The sequence below is a fragment of the Diospyros lotus genome, chromosome 8 (assembly GCF_014633365.1).
Source record: "Diospyros lotus cultivar Yz01 chromosome 8, ASM1463336v1, whole genome shotgun sequence".
In the NCBI taxonomy this organism is placed as follows: domain Eukaryota; kingdom Viridiplantae; phylum Streptophyta; class Magnoliopsida; order Ericales; family Ebenaceae; genus Diospyros; species Diospyros lotus.
The window spans coordinates 41,159,411-41,175,020 of record NC_068345.1 but is presented as its reverse complement, the minus strand read 5'-3'; the positions used below and the strand labels follow the sequence as shown (position 1 = coordinate 41,175,020).

The 15,610-nt window shown below is 36.4% G+C and overlaps 1 protein-coding gene across 4 annotated transcripts; it reads right to left on the bottom strand.

The window, feature by feature from the left end:
• Positions 1-4,402: 4,402 nt before the first annotated feature.
• Positions 4,403-11,197, bottom strand: LOC127808845 (homeobox-leucine zipper protein MERISTEM L1-like). Of its 4 annotated transcripts, none has more exons than XM_052347504.1 (12): positions 10,173-11,197; positions 9,568-9,826; positions 9,284-9,401; positions 8,967-9,155; positions 8,450-8,884; positions 8,266-8,367; positions 7,950-8,150; positions 7,672-7,846; positions 7,232-7,503; positions 6,157-6,252; positions 5,650-6,033; positions 4,403-5,158 (listed from the first exon to the last, which is right to left on the bottom strand). In XM_052347504.1, exons 2-11 carry the CDS (start codon positions 9,783-9,785, stop codon positions 5,668-5,670), a joined length of 2,172 nt encoding a protein of 723 aa, XP_052203464.1. In that variant the 5' UTR covers positions 9,786-9,826; positions 10,173-11,197; the 3' UTR covers positions 4,403-5,158; positions 5,650-5,667. The 4 variants fall into 4 exon arrangements, with proteins under 4 accessions (XP_052203464.1, XP_052203465.1, XP_052203467.1 ...); XM_052347505.1 differs by having other exon boundaries at positions 9,568-9,829; positions 10,220-11,197; XM_052347507.1 differs by having other exon boundaries at positions 10,220-11,197.
• Positions 11,198-15,610: the final 4,413 nt, after the last annotated feature.

Genomic DNA, 15,610 nt, shown 5'->3' with positions numbered 1-15,610 from the left:
ATTTCTAACGGTCAGATTCTCAGCGGATTGGGTACTCCCCATAGCTTCTGCTGTTTATTTTTGTCTGTGCAGGCAGGCCTGCATTAGCACCTAGTTGCCTGCACCTAGTTGAAGCCTCTTTACCGAACGATGGACAAGCTTAGATGTATGAACTATGAAGGGAAGTGCCGCCGGTGCTGATTCTCTATGCCCCCTGTGGCTGCCCTCCGTCTCACTGTCCTCTCTGCTGCAAACTCTCTGCCCTGGAATTCTGCCCTCAACCAACTAACAAGCCTTAAAATCCCCCCCAAACCCACTTTGAATTTGTTTCACCTCTAATGTTTTCCTGTTCTTCTGAAGTTCTGCTTTTGGACCTTTTTGGTGTTTTCGTTTTGTGGACTGACAGCAGTTAATTCAGTGGTTTGTATTGCCCTTCTTGGATAAAGCATCTTAATTAAATAGATTGGATCTGTGCCTGCCTTTGTATTTCCAGTTGGTCATTTTCATTGAACATCTTCATCAACTGCTGACCTATGTTTGGCAGTAGGGCTTGCGAGTAGAAAATAAAAAGGAAAATGGAAGGAAAACGATTAGTTTCATCCTTTTGTCCAAAGATTATATATTCAGTAGCCAGCAGGTTATGTTATTACTGCCCCTTTCTTGAATAAAAGATGCCAGTAAGACGATGCCATTAAGAAGCATTTCAACTACAATTACACGTTGCATTTATGTGTTGTTCAGCCACCTCAGACGCGTACGTGAATCTGTACATAGAGATGTAGTGTTGAACGCTCACAGGAAGAAGTTACTGATGGACACAAGTGTGTGTACATCTAGATGGACACAAATTATTTTAGGAACTTGAAGAACTATTTGAGACATGTTTCTTTTGGTACACTCATTTGCTTTAAAAGATATTTTGTTTTGCCATGTATAACCTCAACAATACTTAGGATTGCAATCAAATTAAATTGAGTGAGTTTTGTTGAGCTCAGGCTCGATTCGTGAGTTAGTGTCTAGGCTCTCTACCTCAATTTATGTGAGCTTGGTTTGGGTTCGACTCGTTAAAAGATTGATGAGTTGAGCTTAAACTTAAATTTGACATGAGCTAGAGTGTCTGTCGGTGAGATCGAGCTCGAGCTCAAGCTTGTCAGCATATTCGGATTTGTCAAAATTTGTTATTTTACTTAAAGTTAATTTATTATTATATTATATGATTAAATTAATAAATATAATAATTTTAAATATATTTAATTTAATTATATTATTATAATAATTATAAATAAATATATTAATGTATTTAGAGATGATTTTGTTTTTGAATTTCTAATCGAATCTATTAGTATTCAATATGTTCGTGAATTTTAACAAGTTATGCTTTACTAAACTCAAGTTTAACTCGTTTATCAATTGAGATTCAAAGTTAGACTTAAACATAATTTATTTATTTTAACTTAGACTTGAACATAATTTATTTATTTTAATGAATGAAATCAAATGAGATTTTATCAAAGTCAAACATTGAACTGTTGGTGAATGACTTAACTCATTTGTAATTCTAATTATATTGGTGCATGTATGATCCTATACCACTGAGATAGCATTATGTGAATGGAAAGAAAATTGATTTAGTCTTAACTAAGTCACTGACTTGATCTGTAACTACTGGCTAGGGAGAACCATTTAAACTCGGCTTAATTCATAACTCACAGGAGATTCAGATATCTATCATGGGGAATATTGCACCCTAATTACGAGAAAACATTAAATTTTTGACCAGGCAACGGTTTCAGACAGTTTTAAGTGTCACTGTAAATGTGCAAATTTGAATTGAACGCATCAGGCACTTAATAGTTGGTATGGTGCAATTGCACCATCGCCCCAGAGATTTTTTAATTGTCCTGTCGTATGTCAAGGTGCTAGGGTTATAATGGTAATTGCACTGTAGCCCCAGAGAGACAGAGAGAGAGAGAGGGGAGAGGGGGGGAGCGATGCGGCAGAAGAGAGAGAAATAGAGAAAAGTGGGTACGATGATGGGTAGAAGGTGAAAGCTGATGGTGGCCGTCAGTGAGAGTTTGGGCTGTACAGTGATGATGGGTGATGATGATCGGGTGCGATAATGGATGCAAGGGTGACTGTGTATATGGGTATTTTTAAAAATTAATTATGCAATCGTTGCAAATAAAAAAAAAGATATGGGCGCAAATAATTTTTTTTTGTAAATTAATTCTTTACCAGTAGTGTAACTACTGCATTACATTTTTGAGGGCAGCCATTGCCAAGAACAGGACTTGTCTGTACCTTTAATATAGAAATTCAACAACCGTAATCTCCAAAAGCTCATGCTTGGTGGTGGAAAAGCCAAGTAAACCTACCCTTCTTAAATTCTCTCATGAACTCCATAAAAGCACACTGGTTATGGCAACTACCACCCTCAACCATTCAACTGTCCACTTGCCGCCTAGAGATGAAGAAGAAGAAGAAGAAGAAGAAGAAGAAGAATCTTTCCGCAGTGGAAAGGACTTCAATTGGGTTCTGCAAAAACTCCTGGAGTAAACATTGATGCATTCACTCCTAGCACCCCTCTTCAATCATCCTGCTTCTCTGGTCATCTGCTTGCATGCAGTTAATACAAGTACGTCTTCTTCTTTAATTTTGTTCTGACAAATTTACGAATTCTGGCAGGCAACCTTTCATTTGCCAGTCTATGGTTAATTAGGCAGTAACACCAACTGACCAGCATCTAACGTGCAAGTGACCGTTGCCAATTTTGGCAGTCCCTTATAAAGTCTTTCGACTTTCTAGCTCAGAATTATAATGATGCAATCGTTTTTTTTTCTCTTTTCCTGACCTGAGATTATTTATTTTTGGCAGATGTAACAAACTAATTTTTGTTTACCAATAACGTTATATTCATTAATTTTTGTGTCTTGTCTGGATTTACTCAGTTTGTTGTTTTTCTAGATTTACTGAGCCATGCATGAATTTTTCTTGTCATCTGTGAAGGAATTAGAGGACTTGAAGGCAAGACAATTTAAACTTTCAAGATGCAATGAACCTGTCAGCTCAGCAAATTTGAGACAAGTGAATTCTTTATTATATAAAGAAAGAACTTAATTAATATGTCATCGCTTGTATAGGTAAAGTCTCTTGGGCTTTCTTAGGCATTTAAAATCTTCTTAATTCCTTTGTCTGGGTGCTAGCATAGAAAGACGAAGGAAAAACAGGAAAAGGCAGGGTACCAGAAGCGATCAGAATGAGACCATCCTGGCTCATTTAGAGTCTTTGCACCTAGCTTACAAAGCTCTTCAAGATTTGTTGGGAGGTAGGAGGAACTATCCTGGATCATGTAGAGGCATGTGCAGGAGTGTGAACAATACTGAACTGTAAGGAGTCCGATTCAAAAAGAACTTCGTGCCACTGAAGCCCTCTAGTCCATAGACCCTAGAGGACAAGTAGGTTTCTGGTTAATGACATTAATGCATGATATACCTGCTATATATTCCTTCAGTTGCTTAAATGGTTAGACCGTTTTATTCTAGGCTTCCATGGGATAAAATTCTTGAATTTGACTTGCTAGAATGATGCATGTCTCAATCCCATATCCGTTTCCATCGTCCATAACCTGGCTCACTGACTTTTACCAATTTTAGCTAGCTAGGATCTCTGGTTCAGCTTGTGGCAGTTGTCTGCAAACTGATTTTAGCCTGATTCTTCTCAAAGCTGAAGTGATGATTGTGTAACCTGAATATATCCTATTGCGCAACGAGCCCGCAGCACTGATTCCCTTGTCAAATATTGACTGCACATTTGTTGGTCTCAACCACCCGATCGGCCTTCTGAATCGGTTCTTTAAATATCCAATAAATAGTTTTAATTATCAAAACAAGAAGTATAAAATATAGAAATCCAATACCCCCTCAAGTTCCAGTTATGAATTCTTCTCTGCTTATTCCTTTTCCTGTTCTTCCTTCTTGTTGAATTGTTAACCATTATTTGATCTAAAATCTTAAGATTTAGACAGAGGATTAACCATCATCAACTTTAGATAAGAGGGTAAACTTTTAACTTTTATACTATTATTTTACTCTCAACAATTTCCTTAATTTATATATATTTTTTTTTCAATTTTTCCCTCATTGCTGTTTGCTCTTTGGAAAGGTGTTTTGTTTTATTTCTCAACCACTAGATTGAAATCTCACAGAGTTATCTAATCGCCATCACGTTAGTTGGAGTTGATCTTTTATGAATTAAAATGCCAGTTATTCCATGCTGGCTAAGGAACACCATTAGAACTAGCGGAGCAAATATTAGCAGGACTTCTAGAACCTTGCATAACAAAATGTGGTCTCTGTATTTTTCTAGCACTAATGGGTATCTTTTTAACTGTTATATATAGAACAAGAAGCATATTTAACAACAGAAGGTGATACATCTCTGTTCAAACAGTGATCGAATTCTACTAAAGCCAACAAGCTCTTTCCAGAAACTTAATTGCATTTCATCCTACATAATGGTCCATAGCCATAAACTCCGATAGGGAATGAGATTGGTTAAGCCAGGGGACTAACTTCAATTCCACATATCTTGCAATCACAGCTTCTTTGAGGTAACTTTTGTAACTTAGAAGGAAGTAGCCCAAGACCTGGCATATATTCCAAGATAAGTTTTGTGTTACTATTATCATATCTTTTTGGTTCACGAGCATGGATAGACCAAAGTGACACAAGGAGATGTATCATATCAAACTAGTTGACCTGTTTGACCACCCAAAACCGCAAGCAATAGTTCAGAAAAGATGCCTAGATTGAAAAAAGATGATACAGATGTAGAAAGAAATTAGTAGGAGTTGTTCACATGTGAGACTGAGCTACCAGAGTCAGAACAGCTAAAATCCTCTTCAAGAACACATACATATGATTACTAAACCCTAGCTATTAAATAAACAAATTAAGGTGAACGGGGGAATTGCCGAGGATCTTGGTTTACTCTTTATCGCTAATTGAAGTCAATACCCGAACCTATTAACCTTGCAGGGGTGGGAAAATGCTTGCTTGCTGCTTTTCTGCCCAAACAAACACCACGAGGCAAGGATATGTCGTTAAGGTGCGTTCTTGACTTCTTTGTTGTCTTGCTTCTTAAGTAAACTCAACCCTTGTTTTTGGTTATTTCCCCTTCACTGCAGCAAAGTAAGACAAAACAATGAGGAAGGGAAAATAAAGAAGAAAAAGACTAGTGCCCTTGTAAACGTTTTAGGTTCATCCATGTAGAATATAAAATTATGAATTCCCACCTGTTTGAGTATGAAATCATATTTGAAACAGAAAATATTAACTTCAATAGATACCTATCTTTAATGCTTTGATCCCAATACGTAATTAAATGACCAAGGAGAATCCTTGAAACCAAACCAAACAAGTTGATCAGTGTTTCTAGCGTGTTGAGTGTGAATTTAAGTAGCGTCTTCCAAGTACTGCTTTAATAATGTTATTCAATGTACCAAGATGCCCTAGGAAAAGCTTATTGAAGAAACAAATTTGTTAAAGCGAAGAAAAAAGAGCACTGCACCAGTGCCCTCTTACTTTGAAACTCTGTTTACACCTACCTAGCTAGCAGCAACTCGATAAGCAGATGGATATTGTTTAGAGTTGAGTTTGAAGAGCGGCTTACCCTTGCAAGAGCTTTTTGTCATACAGTCTCACCGCCTACGGCAGTTTTGATTCTTTCAACTGTGCACTTGATGAGACTATTAACTGTTGCCACTGATCCAAGAGAGAGCTTTGCTGTTGGAACTGAATCAACTAAGATCTGAAATGCAACAGTTAGCAGTGACCCACTGGAACCACCTTCTGGAAGTTCTATTCCATGGTGTGCAGGCCCATCAGGAAGTATTGCAAAACCAGATGGCAGGAGGGCGACATAATCTGGGTCTCCACCACTTAAAACCACATTCATAGCAACAATATCAACTGGAGCATATATGACATAAGAGACTGTGGAGTCGGTGCAACTCTCTTGTAGTATCAACATGTTGCTCTGGCTTGAGTTTGCACTCTGGTGTATTTTTAACATTAGTGAATGTGTTAGTTCAATTGATGACAGCAGAAGTCATACAGATGGGTTATAATTAAGCCTGGACTCACACACACACATACACCCCGCTATCATACAACTTACATTGACACGCAATAGAGATACTGAGTTGCCAGGGTCACGGCCATTAGCAATGTGTGCCATTTCTTGAACTAAGCCTCCATTTGAGAGGATATCCCACTGCATTAGAGTAAATTGCATACCAGTTAACATCAAGAAGTTTTAGCCAATTGACATAATGCTATAATATCTATCCTTCTATCATTTACATATTTGAGAGTCCAACTACCTAGCTGGAAAAAAAAAAAAAAAAAAACCCAAAATTGAAGTTCTGCCCCTGTTTAAGTATTTCGCACTCAAAATCGTTTTGTTTTTTTTTTTTTTCAAATGTATTTGTGCTTCTATCTGGTGACATTTACAATTTGAAGCCAATTAATATTTTCACCGATGGAGAAATTCAAAAAGATGAAGAAATTCACGAGAATGTCACGCATAAAATTAAGGCAAGTTGGCTAAAATAGAAAAATGCATTAAGGGGTGTTATATGATTAGTAAAATCCTATTAAAACTGAAAGAAAAATTCTATAGGGTAGTTATAAGAACAGTTTTGTTGTAGGACCCAAAATATTGGACATTTAAATACTAGTATGAGCAAAAGACGAGCGTAGCAGAGATGAGAATGTTAATATGGATGTGCGGCCATACAATAAAATATAAAATTAAAAATAGGTTATTCGTAATAAGGTAGGAGTAGTGCCAATTGAGGAGAAGATAAAAGAGACTACATTAAGATGGCTTGGTCATGTGAGAAGAAAACCAAAAACGCTCATGTGAGGAGGGTTGATGAAATGAAACAATTAGTTAAAAAAAGAGGTAGAAGTAGACTCGAGAAGACTTTGAGAGATACATTAAAATTTGATATGAAGTGTATAAGTTTAAATGAAAATATGTCAAAAGATAGAAATACATGAAAGTCTATAATAAAGATCGGATATGTTGTTATTGTTTAATATTTTCACCGTTTGGAGTTGTTTATGCTTTGCTTTATATGCCATGCATCACGAAACTATAATGCATGATTGAATTATCCTCACTTTGCTTCTTTTCTGTAAGATCACAGGATAAAGGCTTGACCAGTACTGGCGATTTGTTTTAGTACCTCAGTTCGAGAGTTCTCGTCACGAAGAAAATCGAAGACTCTTTTTGGTGGAACTGGAAGCCAGAACGAGGTTGCAGCGCTTAGAACAATGCCGGGAGGCCTCCCCGGATCATCCATACTCTTTCTGGTCATCACCCTCACGTCATCAGCACCACTGCCGGACAGCGTTGTCCATGCATGAGCCATGGATGCGCCGACTCCACTGCAAAAGCTCATTACCATTCTCTCCGCCAGCTTCAGCATACTCTTCCTCCCTTCTGGAGTTGTTATCACTGTAAATCAAGAAACAACTGTAATGTCAACGTTCGTTTCTTTGCTAGCTATGAAATTGAGTTCAAATCTGATGTGACTGTTGAATAGTGTACTAGTTTAGGTAATTTCTAAACATAAAGGATATTTTGTGTATTTATACCAAATTTCAGGAATGCACGATGTATTACCTCCAACATCTCCTGCTGGTATGTTATTAGCCATTGCGCTTGCAAGGCGTTCACACTGTCGATCCAGCGTCGCCACCCAGCGTTTGGCCCCAAAGGCAAGGCCCGAGTTAACTAAAGGTCTGTAGATGCTATGAACAGCTCGATCATCCACTTCAACATGTTCGACCCATACAACCTAAGACATCACCAGACCTGTGGGTAACTATTTGGCCATTTTTGTAGAATGCATGCGGATAGCCATACCATATATATGCTCTTACAAAGAAAAGAACTGTCACCTTCGAGTAGCCGTTTGGTAGTTCTTGAATCAAACAACCAGACGGCCGCCTTCTACACCGGGATATTGCGCTAGGGCGCAAGTTGTCCAAGGAAACATCCACCACTGCCCAAGTTCCATCAGCATGCTGCTTACAGTACCTAACGAAGTAGTTCTCTCGAGTGGGGACTAGCGGGGAAGGGACTTGGAACTCAGCTGTCATCTAAGTTTAACATGAAATTAGACTCCGGTTAGATCTTTTAACTATATATATAATGAAGTCTTTATCTGACTAAGGAGAGTCATCAATCAGAGCTAGCATATATATATATGTGTACCACTTGCAAAGCTCCGTTGTAATTCCCTGCAACTCCAGTTGAAAGGACCTCCAAGGTCATGGCTCTAGAAACAATGCCCGAAAACACAGTTGTCCATTGATTCTAACAAAAAAACTAATCGGTTAATTAAAGGGCGCAGTTCCAGTAAGAACAACTAATTAAATGATATTTATAATAAGCCTACCACATCCATCAGAATCTCAACAAGGTTAATGTGATTCATAATAACGACGGCCGATTCGCGAGATGCTTCGGATTTCAAGCCTAAAGGTTTGGGCCCTATTCCTCTAGGGAAGCTTTTCAAGTACTCATCTTCGCTCAGAACCTCGCCGGGGCTCTCAAGGCTTGGCATCCACAGAGGTTCTCCGGCCTGGGCCATTCTGATGAGCTCTTCCATTGCCGCCACCGCAAGCTCGATGATCATGGGCTTGTCCGCCTCACTGGGACCTGACACTGACCTAAGAAGATCGCCGGCAGCTCCGTACAAGTGATCGCTTATCAAACCACCCTGTGCTCCGAAATTCCCGACGCCGAGATCAAGCGATCGCGGCGTTTCGGGAGGATACGAGAGCATAGGCTTTCCAACGTACTTTGCAGCAATCCCAGATATCCTGTCTATCTGTTAAATAGATTTCTGCGTGTTCATCTACAGCATATATAAGAAGTGGTATTCAAAGTCTTTAGTATTGATCAATTTATACCTCTTCTCTAAGACGAGCATTTTCGATCCTCAAATGCTGCTCGTCGAAGGACATCTCACCAATGGCTGCCGGGCCACCGCAGTTGGGACAAGCGGCATTGCTAAGGGCTTCTTTGTACCTTATATTCTCGGCGCGAAGCTTTTCGTTCTCGGCCCGTAGTTGTGAGTTCTCCTGGCGCTCATGTTGAGCCTGTGAATTAATAATGTGAAAAACACAGAATATATAAATGTGGGTAATTAGTAGCTGAGGTTACAATATTAATGAGAGGCTGAAGTGCCTTTTACTATATATATATATATGGACCACTTATTGATTACCTTCATTTGTGTTCTCTTGTTTTGGAACCAAAATTTTACTTGCAATGGCTCTAAGCTTAATCTTCGCCCCAGATCTTTCCTTTGCTTATCATCTGGATGAGGGCACTCCTTAAAGAAACTGTAACAACATTCAAAACCAGATTAAATTTCAATTATTTGAATTGGGTTTATCTCTATTGAGGATATTTTGAGTCCAGCATTTCTTCTAACATGGTGTCACACCTTCGTTTCAAGCATTTTTGTTCTAAGAGGAACCAGCAAGAATAATGGAAATATATACTTACGCTTCCATCTCCTGGATTTGGTTCTGAGTGTGACGATGATAGCGCTTCTTCTTAGGGCGTTGGTTGGGATCTTGATCATCTCCCGAGTGAGTTTCCATGGCACCGGAGCCTGATTTGCTCTCAAAATCATCTTCTCTTAACATATCCATCTCCGTTTCCGGGGATTTCTGGGCCATATCTAGTAACTGATGACTATCAAACATGTTTGACTGGAACATCTTGGCAGATCCTTAGCGTTTTCGTCCTAAAGTTTCTGAATCTACTGATGGGATAAAAGGAAAAAGAAAAAAAATACAATCACAAGTTATAAACATACATAGGGATTTGACTCGATTGATGAAAACTCATACTAAAACAGCAAAGAATTAGCACGTGCACGAAGAAATGAAAGAAGAAAACTCAGGCCAGAATGCAAATAAAAGAAAGGGAAGATGTTTTGGATCTAATAGATTCCAAATGCTAGAAAAATAACACAAATAGAGAGAAAAAATAAAGAAGAAAAAAACAAAGAAACCCCGTGGGGGGGGGGGGGGGGGGGGGAGGGGGGCTGGGGAGGGGAGGGGGGGGGTCTAATTCAATGGGAGATCAGAGTCTCAAGCCCTAACCTGACAGAGGGTTAGCAGGGAAGAAAAGCGAAATCCACCAACTTTACCATTCATCTTCTTCATCCATGAAGAGAAACTTGCTGCATGAGCATCAAGGCTGTATATGCAGACTTCATGAATCATCCAGAAAACCCTAGAAAGTGTGCAAGTCTCTACCACCCACGAACCCTAGAAACTATTGTCTTCCTAGCCATATATTTCAAGTGGATTGCTCTTGGCTGGTTTAGGCTTGGTAGATGTAATAGATTCTCTGGCAGTGTCTGAGCAAGAAAAATGAAATAGGAACGTGTAGCACAGAAGACCAGAGGGGAGGTGACTTTGGTTTTGGGCTTTCAAACAAGGCCACTGCTTTTTTGCTTTTTTTTATAATAATTCAGTCTGTCGTTACTTGCCGAATGACCAACTTCAGAAAAGATAGCAGCAAAGGGTTGACTCAGCGTGAATTCGCCTTTGACACCTCTAATTTCAAACCAGCTCTGTAACGCCTACGAAGATCTCGGCCGAGTTCAACTCCCCCTTTCGCTCTCTCTCTCTCTCTCTCTGCATATATATCTGCAGTACATAACGGAAAAATAAATTGAGATTACAAGATAAGGTGGGTAAGTGTTACAACTAGCGAGGATGAAAATGGTGGTTTTGTAAAAGTATTTATGATAAAACCAAGAAGAGTAATGGAGGGTAGGTATGGCAATAATGAGTTGCTACTTTTGGAGGTCTAAGAGGAGCAGGAACAACCCTTTTGAAGTTGTTGGGTAAACCGACAGAAGCATAAGATCTGGTTTTCCGGCAGATGGGGATCAGTTTTCAGAGGACGAAGAGTGGTTTTGGTGGATGAAAGCGGGGTTTTCTAGCGGTTTTGCGTAGGACCTTTCTTGTGAAAAGAATTTAAGAATACTTGGACCAGGACGGCATACAAAAGGAAACGGATGAGACGAAGGAGGAGATGGAATTAATCCAGAGAGAGAGAGAGAGAGAGGTGGGAAGGGTAAGAAGGAAAGGAAACAAGTGGAGAAGAGAGATGACAGCGAGGAGTTAATGCAGAGCGTATGAAGAAGGTGCAACAGCATTTAAGGATGGTGGAGGTGTTAATGCATGCTGAGGAGAGAGAGAGAGAGAGAGAGAGAGAGAGAGAGAGTTTGTCATCGAAATGCTTGCCGAAGAGACATATGGCCTCTTAACTCCCCAACCTTCACTGACTCCTTTTCCTTCCAAAATTTATGGCTTCCTCGCTAGCCAGCCAGGTAATTAAGAGCTACGTGTATACTCATGCATACATAGATAGATTTGGTCACCATTGATATCTCTAATATCAATCTAGGTTTACCGTTACTATCAGTGCCCCGAAGCTCGCTCAGCCGGTTGTGCGGACACTTGACTAGATCAATCAAACCTTTCTTATGGTTTAGTTAGTCGTTCTCTACCTCCAGTCTATAATAATATGAATAAATCTTACTTAATGTCGTGTTTTTGAACCCTCCCAAAAGGTAACAAATTTAGAGGGAACTTCTTTTAACTATATATTAGAGATATGATGATGAATGATTACAAATGAAGATCGAAGGCTTTATATGTATAGGCCTCCACCTTTAGGTGGCCGCATGACTTAGCTCAAGAGAATGCCAAGGTCGTCATATTTCGCGCTCAAATGTATGCAGTTGCTAATTAAATGTCATCATATATATATATATACTTAATTAGCTCTAGGGAAAGCTCTCTTTAATTTTGCCAAGTAAACTTCAAGTTTGATATTAATTAATTTCACATACAACATTTGGGTTGAGCAATTAATTGAAGTGGGATATTGATGGATTAGATCATATTGCTTAATTTTACCATAAAATTAAGTAGCATTACTTAAACAAACAAAAAAATAGAATAACAAGTAGCATTACTTAATCCAATGCTTTGTGGCAGATAGTTGAGAGCCATATGATAATATCTGAGGAAAAACTTTTTGGCTAGTTCTCGTTTAGTCTTTGTCATAGGTTAGCCCTTGTTCGACCTTAACCCATTATCGTTAGACAAGTTATGTTTAGTCATAATACTTTAAAAAATGTTATTTTCACGTGACTATAAAAGAGGGGGATCTCTCTTCTTGAGTAAACATTCAACTAAATCCTAATATTACTCTTTTTGTACCTATATTGCCCCTCTTCTTGCTCCTCGCTTTACTTAAGCATTAGAGTGACTTTTTATGTTAGGCTTAGAACAGTCGACTCACCACTTATCTTTTATAACATATATACTAGCATTCTAATAGTTAAAATAAGATTTTTGTCATTCTATGTTTTCTTTCTGTTAAATATATTGATGATTAATTTTTAGTATCATCACCTTCTTTCGAGCATTTTGTTAGATTGTTGGATAACTATATGGACACGTGCCATTGAAACACAAGAAACCAACATTTAATTAAAATTTCTTATTCTGAGAATAGAGTTTTCTGCTCAAGTTCCCCAACCCCTTTAGGGATTACTATTTTCTTAATTATGATATAATTATTATAAGGACATGCTGTGACATCGCCCCTTAATTAATAGTTGAAGTATTGAACTAATTAAGTTTTGAGCAACTCAACATAAATTAAATATAATTAAATCATCTTCATAACGATCCTTAAAACTAATTAAAACAAGTTTCGGATTTTGTTAAATCACAAGGAAATTCAAAAGCTATATATCCTACTTTATTTAGGAAAAAAAATATTTTGAGAACCTAAACCTTAAAACTACTTCTTTTGAGCTTTTTTTTTCCCAAATGTTGTCAAGATTTAGGAGAAGAATGATCGATAAAATGGATGGATATGAAAGAGGGATTCTAATATTATGACTATCAGATTCAGGGACTGCTTTGATATCTTGGTCTTAACTCTCATGCCCCAACCTGATCGAACAATAGCTTAATTGATCTTCTAAACCCTAGCATCATTAATGATTATTGGCCTTAATTATTGTTCTAACATGCATGTATATATGTTTCCTCCCTGCCCATTTCTCCTCTCTGAGAATTTAAGATCTCCCACCTAGCTAGGCACAATGTCGGTACCCTTGGCCACTCTAAGAGAGTGTAACAACTTTATTGGGTCATTTTCACTTATTTTTAATGACTCTAGAGCTATTCTTAGCCACCCGAGACATTTGTCTAGGATCTTGAATGACTAATAGGATTACTGGTTGGTGTAGATATTGATTCTGGCACGTAGTTGGATCTTTTCTTAATACAAATCTATATATACTATGTGATGATGAATGGATTGCTAATTGTGAGTTGATTTAAAAACTTGTCTTCCTAATTAATGGTCTTAGGTCAATTTTGGTGTTAATTAGTTCTACTCTGAGTTCTCTCCTTCATTTATTCATCCTTTAAGCTTAGAATGAATTAGGATATAATTTTTGTAAAGTCATTAAAATGAATGTAGAGCTTAATTTGTTGTCTCCCTCCAATTGGGAGAAAATTAATGAAAAATATTAGGGTGTGTTTGATTTGCATGGAAAACATGAAAGAGAAAATATTTTCCACCCAAATTTCAATTTTAGCTGTTTGATTGATAAATTTTTTCATGGAATTTGTTTTCCACCCAAGTATAAAAATGCCATATTTTTCTCAAAATCAATTTTTAGGGGAGGGTTGGTTTTAAATTTCCTTGAAAGTTAGAATTTATTTTTTTTTCCACCTTGTGCAATCACACACACCCTTAGTGTCTTTGCAACATTAATTTTAGTAAGTTTTTTTTTCTAAAATGTTAAAAATCTATCCTTAACTAATTAATCATATTCCATCTGCTTATTAAATGACATAATGATATTTTATAGTTTATATAATACGCTTTCATTTCATTAATTTAATTTTATTGCCCTCTTTGAAAGGAGAAATATTTTTCTTAATTTCATTATTACTTTTCATCACACACTAATTTCTTAAATAAAAAAAATTACATTTCATTTTATTTATTTTCATTCCAATACTAAATTAAGGCCTATTTACTGGTTGACAACATTTTTTAATTTTTAATTTTAATTTTTTATTAAATAATTAAATCTCTCAAAAAAAAAAACTCAATTTTTTTATTTTTCAACTTCACATTATGAATTAGAAACATTATTTTTAACATTCTTACAATTTTTAAAAATAAATATTATATGGTATTTTAAAATATAAAATGTTACGACATCTTCTAAAATATAAATTCTTACGTTCTACATATATATTGTTTCCTTATTAAGACATCAAAAAATGTTGCTTAAAAATTTTAATATTTTTGTAACATTTATTACAAATAACATAAACACTCATAATTCAAATCATTCAACAAATCAAGTCAACTTAATTTTAATACTTATGGTTTCTACAATTAGTTAATTAGTCTCGTTTAATGATAACTTTAAGATATCTCGTAAGTATTATTGATATGCCTCGATTCCTCTTTTAAAGTGTATTAATTAAACCCTCTCCTTTTAATTTATATATGCTAAATCCTTTGATGTTTAAAAATATTATTAACTTAATTTTAAAATGGCTTTAAAAACATATTCCACCACTACTATATCTATCATCATACCAGATCGAGCTAGAAGAAGTAGTTGAAGCATCCGAAAGATTTTGACAACTTCATTACGTACCGTACATAAGATAAGATCGAGAGAGTCTAAGCTAATCTTAACCCCCCAAGTTTAGTTGTTTCTGATTAATTAGGGCCCATATATAGGCCATTAATTAATGATCCCATCCATCTATCACTTCTAATTAAGTTTTAGGGTTTTGGGTCATTAATTAATTAATGATCTTATTAATCTATTACTTACTTAATATTGTAATATTTTTATTAACACTCATTAAATATTAAATGTATTAATATACCATTAAAATATTCTAACCCCTTGCAGAGAGAGAGAGCCCATGAAGTTTATGGAACGAACTCTTAACGTTGGTTGCTAATATATATACATGGGGTTTTATTTCTTTGAAAAATGTTATTGATATATTTTTGTGTATATCTTGAATTACATAAAAGTGTACCAATGACAAAAAGATCATTCATGAGGCGTATAGAGACGCGTGAGGCACATGTAAGACGTAGGATATTTTGGTCATAATACCCCTTATGTAGGCCAAGATGTATAAAATAGTTGTATATCTAGCATGATTCAATTTCTTTTACTCAAAGAAAATAAAAGATATATTAGAGGCTGTGCCTGTGGCCCACTTCATACACCGCCATTCTATATATACTATATATCTAGGTTGTTAAAATATATATTTGTTATTTAAATATTTAATTTTTTATTATTTTAATTATATTTTTAAACTATATAATTTTAAATTAATTAATCATCTTTTTGTTATTTCAACTTCATCCCTAAATTATGATTAATTTATTATTTTTAACAAATTTATTGAGATGTGTTGTAATTAACTAGATATTTCATAGTTTAGAAGTA

Excerpts from the sequence above, each read along its gene's own strand:
- LOC127808845 (XM_052347504.1), bottom strand. The coding sequence starts at position 9,785 with ATGTTCCAGTCAAACATGTTTGATAGTCATCAGTTACTAGATATGGCC. Across the intron at positions 6,253-7,231 it reads ACGAGAACTCTCGAACTGAG|TGGGATATCCTCTCAAATGG; the intron begins GTACTAAAACAA and ends ACTCTAATGCAG. Across the intron at positions 6,034-6,156 it reads TATCTCTATTGCGTGTCAAT|AGTGCAAACTCAAGCCAGAG; the intron begins GTAAGTTGTATG and ends AAAATACACCAG.